Source organism: Aulonocara stuartgranti (assembly GCF_965226115.1).
Source record: "Aulonocara stuartgranti genome assembly, chromosome: 19".
NCBI classification, from domain to species: Eukaryota; Metazoa; Chordata; class Actinopteri; order Cichliformes; family Cichlidae; genus Aulonocara; species Aulonocara stuartgranti.
The window spans coordinates 1,334,490-1,343,327 of NC_138955.1; the positions used below are offsets into that span (position 1 = coordinate 1,334,490).

Here is an 8,838-nt window from a genome sequence, read left to right on the forward strand (position 1 = left end):
ATCAGTGGCTTGTTTGCAGTTATAACCATGTTACACTCTGTTGTGAATTTTTTTTAGACCTTTAATAGGACGTGTGTGTGTGTGTGTGTGTGTGTGTGTGTGTCAATAAGTTAACACCCTAGTCACTTTGAATGGTCACAACCTAACACTTTTTGATCAAACCACATTGCTGGTAGAGATTCTTTGTGTTACTTTTGCTGTCGGAACCTCAGACTGGTAACGAGTTTTCGTTTTAATCTACTTTCCAGGGCAAGTCATTGACGGGAAAACGCCTGACAGGCCTGATGCAGTCATCCTGACACAGCCTGTGCTGCAGGGGCACAGCCAGACCCTGTCGGGTGGGTGGCTGCCGCACAGGGGCCGGGGCACGGGCACAGACAGTGGAGCTGGGCTGGACAGGGCTGCTGTGGAGGCTCTCAGACACTGCTCCGAGGACTGCTGCCATATTGGTATTGCAGCACTGGGCTTGCTGGGGTGAACACCCCAAATTGAAACACTGATGATGAGACAATGTCGACAAGGGGAACCTCAGCCAACACACAGCACGGCATGCAGCGTACAGTACAAGCAAATGCAGTGCAGGGCTCTTCATCACTTAGGCGGCAAACTGGTTGTGAGTCTCGATGAAGCTGATCAGTTTATTGTTTTCAGGTTGTTTTATATTAAGCGTTATTAGAAACGAAAAGAACATCTGCTAAATATTCTTTGATAGGACTGCGTGTAACTCGCCACAACGTTTGCAGTGATGACTATCGTCTTATGATTTCGGGATCCAAAAATAGCTGCAGCCAATCCTAACTTGGACATAAATACAAAGTCTAAGAGGCACATCAGCACAGACACAAATCTGTTTTACATTTGCCTCTGTACTCACAAAGCAGCCAGCAATAAATAAAGCCTGTCCAGTTTTTTTTGATTGTTTTGTTTTTAGAAATATCCAACCTCTTTTTATATCTTTCTATTATATTTGTGTCCTAAGCGAAGCACGTGTCAGTTAAACAGCGAGCACAGCTTTAGCACTGTGAAAAGACGCAGTACAAAGCCTGTATTCTCCACGCTGAGAGGCATCTACAAATTTTTAGAGGTATAACTTTTCATGCTTCATTACATTCCAAAATTTGACATAAGGGCTTAATGTAGCATTCACACTGCACCGTGGCGTGCTTCATCCAAACGTCTGTGTTGAGAATTAATGTTTCATTTCTACAACACTGCTCTGTAATGAGACGCGTGGCGATGATTAATTTCTTCTGGCTGGCAAATTATTCATTTGCTTTGAGAGGTTCAAAAACGTGGCTGTGCAAACAGTTGTGGTGTGCAGCGCCGTTTAGTCACAGCCATACGTACACAGTCACAGGCCAAATAGCATCTCCGGTTTTTTTTTAGGCTTCTGCTGTAGTATTTAAAGTATCCAGTGCCATGGGTCCATCTAGTGGTGGCTGAACCACAGGACCAGAAACCAGAGTGTTAAAAGACTGAACTGTGCTGTCTTCATATCATGATATCAGAACAAGTTGATCTCCCGTCTTGGAGACGTTACAAGGCCTGCTACTCAATATAGGATCACTTATTGCTTTTTTTAAACTGCATGAATATTTTTTAATCACAAAATGTTACCTGATCATTTAAAAAACAAACATTTTTTTTGTTGTCTCCACGAATTATCTGTCGTGTTTTAATGACTATGGGGGGAAAAAAAGAAATATTTGCATGCTGGACTATTATGGAGTGCTAATTTAGGGAAGGATGGTTGGATTCTCCAAAGAGGGCACACAGACAGGGACCAGCCCTGCACCGGAGCAACACTCCTCAGCGAATCAACATCTAAGCCCCGAACTGCAACTGGGAACAATATTTGACCCTCGATAGACGACGCACACCGAAGATAAAAGGCCTCTCTGCTCCACTGTGGCTTCAGACTCCTTCTACATACAGAAAGTGCTTGGACTGAGGAGATTATGGTCTCACAGCTCCCCCATGAGGCCAGTGACTGCTATAGAGATAAACTACGCTGCTGAATGAGTCAATCATCTATTCTTTTGTATTAGAGTCGTTGCAATGCACTGTACAGGTCATATTAGTAATTATTGTTAACATAAACCAGTAACCTCGTTGAGTATAAGGTAGAGAGATATGCTTAACTCGAGTCGATGTACCAAATGTTATCCTCAGCACAAGACACAATGACACTATGTATCGAGTGCATTGTAAATGTAAATTGGCTAAATTTCATTAACCAAAAGCACACTTTATTATGATATGGGCACATTACTATGCATGTAACATATTCAGGGCATTTTGTGCTTTTAGTTTCGCAATCAGCAAGATAACTACTGGCACTCTGAAACACTCAAGCACCTGCTGTCTATTCATGGGTACCAAATAATAAATACTATGGACCTGTCTGCTTTGTGCTGCTGTCTGGGTGTTTTTACTGCCTTGAGCCATAAAGCATAAAAGATTCTGGCAGAGATTTAGAGAAGCAGTTTTCATGCCGTAGATATGTGGAGTCAAAACGAGCCATACGTTTGTTGTAGTTTTGCCTTTATATACACCAGCGTGGATTTTTAAGTCAAACAGTCAAGATGAGGTTGAAGTGCAGATTTTAAAAGGTGTAACAAAAGTGTTACATTAACTGTTTAGGGTTGTTTTTATACGCACTCCCCATTGCACTGTAGGGGTGTAAGGAAACAAAATCATGAAGAAAAAAAACAAACCATTAGGTCCAAAATGGAAATATGGACCTAATATTATAACATCGATTCATCATCTTGACATCACTGAATTGAATTACTAGCTAAAGGAATCTGAAACAGGCTTTTAAAGAGACACTGCATTGGCATTTTTTAAGCATAACAGTTAGTTTAAGTGGTGTTGTGTAATAATAAAAATAATAATAAACTTTATTTATCCCCTCTGGTCCTAAAATTAGTTCATGGGGCCATTAACAGCTGTTGACTGGAAGATCTCAGACGTGTAGGTTCTAGAAGGTCACACAGGGCTACAATTTTATAATGAATTCTAAGATATACCGGTAGCCAACGTAAAGAGATTAAAACTGGAGTGCTGTTTCTTTCGTGTAGCAGCAGCATTCTGTACCAACTGGAGACGGTCAAGATCCTTCTTATTCAAACACATAAAAAAGGCTGCTACTATAATCAAGACAAGACAAAAAGAGGAATGAATAATCATCTCTAAATCCGCTTTTGACACCAGAGTTCAAAGCTTAGAAACATTTCTCATGTGGGAAAAAAAACAGTTTCTGATTAATCCACAAATGATGCCAAGGTTTCTGAGGTTTGGTTCGACAGAAGAGGGCAATAGACCAAGGTATTGCTTGATTTCAGTTATTTGGTTCTCTCGGGGAATAAATAGGGTTTCTTTTTTCTTTTTTATCAGAGTTCACCTACAAGTAGTTTTCAGACAGACTCTGGTTAATACTACTAAAACAGTTTATTACACATCAGAAAATTGCCTGATTATTTGGCCTAGGGGCAAAATAAGAGAATAGGTCCCAAGACTGAGCCCTGTGGTACCCCACACAGCAGGCTCTTGGAGACTGGTTTGCAAAAACATTGAATGTTTTGCCAGAAAGTTAGGAGGTAAACCATTCTAGAGGCCCACCTGATACACCGACTACATCCCAGAGCCTGTTAATCTAAATACTGTGATCATGTTCGTTATGCTAGAAAAACTGGCAAAACAGAGCACTAAATACTACATCTGGATAGATAACATTCAGTGCAGAAAGTATATGGAGGATCAGCAACAACTGAAAATTATTCATGACTAAAAATCAATGACTGATAGCGATCCATTGTGGGTTTTTCTATGTGAGTATGCTGCTACTGGATTGGCAGTGTTTGGGATCATTGTCATGCTGAAAAATGAAGCTGCTGATAACCAGATGGCATTGCATCGTGCCATCTGAACTGTGCTTTCTGTACACACAGAGGAGAAACCTAGCTTGGTTTCAGCACAGTTCAGATGGCATTAGCATGCACGACACAAGAAAGTAGTATGTTTTGGAGCAACGTGCTGCAATCCCAAAATTTTACAGAGTTCTGGCTTAAAAAAAAAAATATTATTGACGTTTCTCGTATTGTGATCTTATTCCTACCTGCTGCCTAAAACGCTGTTTTACTGCCATTTATTGGAATCGTTTATCTCCTCTGTGTACCACAGTTAACATTCAAATGTTTTTGCCACCAGTAAACATTCCTGTCAGGAGACTCTGTTACTCATCCCATTTCTTCAGACTCACTTGTTATTTATCAAGCAGCACCTACTGATCAATAAGATCTCTGTGAGCGAGATCTACTTTTGTTATCTTTGTCTTATACAGAGTCCAGCACTGCCTCCTGCTCTCACACACTCAAGAGATGTTTTTCCTCTCGCTCTGTCTGCTCACAGATTCTGAGTCACTCCAGCTTATCGATCCAGTCTAGGAATCCTGTGCTTATCAGAATGACCCATCTCCCTTTTGCAGAAAAACAGCATCAAGCAAAAATATTCCTTTTTTTGTTTATTTTTTTCAGAACAATAAAAATAGTTTAACAAAGACTTCATTCTCTCTTTTTTGACTATTTACAGCAGAAGATGAAAAAAACAAAACAACCAAACAAATTAAAAATAAACAAACAAAACCCCTAAAACGGTCATGTCCATTTCATCTCCTCTTGGCTCTGTTCCCACCCCGATCCTCCCTCTCCACCCTCCTTTGCAGGCTTGACAAGAGAGTACCAGGGCCTATTGCTGTCTTTGACGAGGTATACAGGCTATTCAATGATTGGTGACACGTTAAATTACGGAGGCATCGCTAACTTTTGCACTCGGGAGCTTCTCCTTTTGTTCAGAACTGCACCGCACTTGGCCCGTTCATGTATACGGTAGGTAACACTTAGCAGATTATGAGTGATGACACATGCTTCAACTTACTGGCATGACTGACTTAGGAAGATAAATGACACGATGACCCACTTTTTTTCAGTTTTTCTTTTTTTAACTGTGGAAACAACACGTAACTGAGGAAAACAAGACAACCGACATGTCTCAGATGCATTCCTTGTCCAGTGGAGATAAACTGCTGTGTGTGGAGGGTCCCTGAGGGAAGTGAAGAAAGATGGTTTGAAGCACTTACGCAAGTCATAACAGACACATCTAAGATTAATGGTTAGCTTCAAAAACGGAGCAGCTGTTATTACATTGCAGCGATACTGAATAATCACATGGAAGAAAACAGACCTCTCAGACAGCATGTGCAACCAGCGGACCTAAAAAAGCTTTTGGATACAGTACTTCAAGCTCCTTCTAAATGTCATAAAGCAATTAGGCCCTCTAAAGCACTCAATGGAAATGTCACAAGTAACTTGGATTTACACTCGTCACTTCTAAGTAAATAGCTGTATCCCAGCGGAGTAATGTCACTCTAGTAATGATAATTCCAAATGCAAATCCGAGATGAATCTCACTGTGTCACGATCTCTGTAGGACTGTAGAGTTTTTGCATGCCATGCGTGACAGCAGGTAGAACGAGCATAGAAGAGACAGAGCTGAAGCTTATTATTGCAATGTTTTCCTATAGCATGAGACTGCAGTATTCCCAGGCCCTACTGGCAGTCGGGATCCACGTGTGTTACTCTGCCAACTGAGAACAATCACATAAAATCAGGGCTGAGTGGCTGAACAATCAACAGCAGATGAAGTGAAAAGATGCCTGAGTAGTTGTGGCTATTATGCACCTGATCAGGACAGAGGTATCAATACAGTCTGAGCAAACGCAAGAAGTCATACCATCAAACTTTAAAACATAGAAATATTATACAACAGAGAAAATATGCAACAAAAAAAAGTGAGCTAAATCATCCATTTGAGATCAGAGAGGCAGAGAAAGAAGGGAGCAAAAACAGGTTGAGGGCCAGAAGCAGAAAACCTGTGTCCACACCGGGGTATTGTTACAGTAGTCCAGAGGTCTGCATGTAATAGTGGTGAGTTTGAGCACCATCTCTATGGCTGCAGGTCAGAGGGTCACTGGTCCAATCAGGTTGGAGGGTCATGGCTGTCAGAGCTGATTTCCAGTGCAGAGCGGCAAGCTGGCACAGTGATGAGGATAATGACGTCTTAGTGTCACATCGGATCACACAGCAGACACACAGTCGCAGAGCAGGAGTGGGCAGGCTGGGCCGCAGGGGCCCCAAATGCACCCGTTGGGCACAAACAGTCCAAAGGCCTGGCCTTTAGTGTTCCCATAGTTCTGAGAGGAGCTCCAGCACAGTGCAGAAAGGATAAAATGAAGCCGGATACTCACATTTCAAATGTTCACAAGGGGTCGATATATACTGTCAAGGGAGCAGTTGCTTCAATTAAGCCACATGGCTGGGAGAAGTGATGGATGCCTATTCATCCGTTTCAGTCAGTTATTTCAGGCCCAAATCAGGAGGGACATGAAGGCTCATTAGTTTTTGAGGGTTAAAATCCTCTTCTTCACTGGTCACCCCCAGCCCTGGGCCACATGCCAATGTGCTGAGTGCTCCTATGTAACACAGACAATAACAGTAAGCCTCACGCATAATATGTCTGAGCAAGAGTTAAGATCTGCAGCCATGCTAGCAGCTTTTCAAGTTTAAACTAGCTTAGCACAAATACAACAGGAGCAGGGCTGTCAAAACATCAGATTTCTACAAAAAAATTGTCACGGCCATAATAATTGATAGCGGATATCTATAATAAAAAAGAAACATCAAATCTTAGTTATGGAGGTACCCAAATCATAACAACATTTTTTTGCTATACGCTAATAAGGTGAAGTCCACAGAAAGCCTTCAAAAATTACAACCCCAATTCTAAAAAGTTGAGACAAAATGTAAATAAAAACAGAATGCAATTATTTGCAAATCTCATAAACCTATATTTTATTTACAATAGAACACACAGAACATGGGACATGTTTCTCTTTCAAGAAAATTATTTGCTCATTTTGAAAAGCAAAAAAGTTGGGATGGAAGCAACAAAAGGCTGCAAAAATAATTGGTACTATAAAGAAACGGCGACCAATTAGATTCAATGGCAACAGGTCAGTAACATGATTGGGCATAAAAAGAGCATGTTAGAGAGGCAGAGTTCCTCAGAAGTAAAGGTGGGAGAAGTTCACCACTCTGCAAAAAATGATCTACAAGTGAAGATAAAGCATTTCATCATCTGTAATATTTAATATTATCAAAACATTCTGATAATCTGTAGATATCCTCCAAGATTTCAGTATTGGATGCCTGTAACCTTCAGGCACTCAGACAGGCATGACTGTCATGGAAATCACTGCACAAGCTCAGAAACACATATAGAACTCAACTGTTTAGTGTTCAGATGAACAGAAATTTGAATTTCATTTTGGAAAACATAGATGCCGCCTCCTCTCTTCTAAAGAGCACGGCGTTCTAAACCCTGCTGCTCTGATGGTATGGGGCTGCATTAGTGCCTATGTAACACATCTGGAAAAACATCAGCTATGACATATAAAAGTTTTAGAGCAACATATACTCCCATTCAAACAACATGTTTTCAGGGAAGAGCTTGCTTTTTTCAGCAAGACAATACTAAGCCATACAGAATCTATTACAACGGCATGGCATGTTAGTCAAAGAGTCCAGGTGCTGCCTGCAGCTCTGACCTTTCTGAAAACACGGGTTTATGAGATTTGCAAATCATTTCAATCCATTTTTATTTACATATTTCAGAGTGTCCCAGTTTCTTAGCAATTGTGGTTTTACGTTTTCCGATAGTCATCAACATAATTACCCTTTTAAATATCACTGCATGTCAAAGAAACATAAGTGGAATATTTGCGCCATCAGCTCTGGTACAATACGATGGGAATGCCATTTATTTTGCATAAAGCAAGTTTTTGGACAAACTCAAAATATGAGGTAATTAAAACTCTATATTACCAGACAAATTTCCTGGCAGTTCATCAAATATTTCTTCAGATAGTTACTAAACACACAAATGTGAACTCATTGTGCTACTACTACTACTACTCAAGGCACCAACGTTATTAGGATTCAACTTCTAAGCGTCATGAATGGATGCATCAAATGTCACGGCAGTACATCTGTGATTTGTTGGGAGATTTCAGTCTGGACCACAAGTGGTGCTCCACTGTGCCGTGTTGCAAGCATGTCTGAAAACTAGACCAATGTTGGACTACAAAATGCTCGTGCATGACCCTTAATTAGTTTTATTGTCCAGTACAATGTGCAAAATGCAGTTTGTCTAAATCAGATTTAAACTGGTAACAATCACTCGCATACCATCTATTCTTGTCTTGTAATCTACTTGTTCTCTGACAAGGTACCACAAACGCTTACCTTCGATTTGATTTGTCCCCCTTGTGTAAAGACTATAAAGGTTTCTTCATCCAAACATTTCCAGTGGCCTGTGGCACTCCTTTCATTGGTTCCTTCATTTTCATACGTTCAATTCAGAGTTAGAGCAGAAGAAGAGGTCTTCATAGTCACACTGACTACTGATTCAAAAATATCCAGTAGTTCTGCAATGCAAGTATGGGTCTGCAATGACATTCAATCATCTACCAAACTTATCATTCACTTAAAAAACAAAAAGTCTTGTCTGCAATTTTCCAATTTCTCCAGTGTTTTTGTTCATAACCCTTCTGCTCCAGTGAGGGAAGAAAAAACAAAAAAGCCACACTCCAAAAACATCTTCCGTTCTGCACGGAGTCACTTGTCAGGAAAAACTGACAGTCCTTTGTAACCTTAAATGTCATATATATATATATATATATATATATATATATATATATATATATATATATATATATAT

General features: G+C 40.4%; 1 protein-coding gene and 1 long non-coding RNA gene across 4 annotated transcripts in view; one reads left to right on the forward strand and one right to left on the reverse strand.

Moving 5' to 3' along the window:
* The window catches only part of LOC309695882 (regulator of G-protein signaling 6-like), a 48,685-nt gene extending 46,280 nt beyond the window's left edge, over positions 1 to 2,405 (forward strand). For all 3 annotated transcript variants that reach the window (XM_082516858.1, XM_082516859.1, XM_082516860.1), the window contains one exon: positions 249 to 2,405. In XM_082516858.1, coding sequence (XP_082372984.1) covers positions 249 to 299 — 51 coding nt within the window. In that variant the 3' untranslated portion in view covers positions 300 to 2,405. The remainder of the gene's footprint in view (positions 1 to 248) is intronic.
* Positions 2,406 to 4,491: 2,086 nt separating this feature from the next.
* LOC309695886 lies at positions 4,492 to 8,790 on the reverse strand. The gene is made up of 2 exons (XR_014273254.1): positions 8,364 to 8,790; positions 4,492 to 6,532 (listed from the first exon to the last, which is right to left on the reverse strand). It is a non-coding gene; the product is annotated as an uncharacterized lncRNA (long non-coding RNA).
* Positions 8,791 to 8,838: the final 48 nt, after the last annotated feature.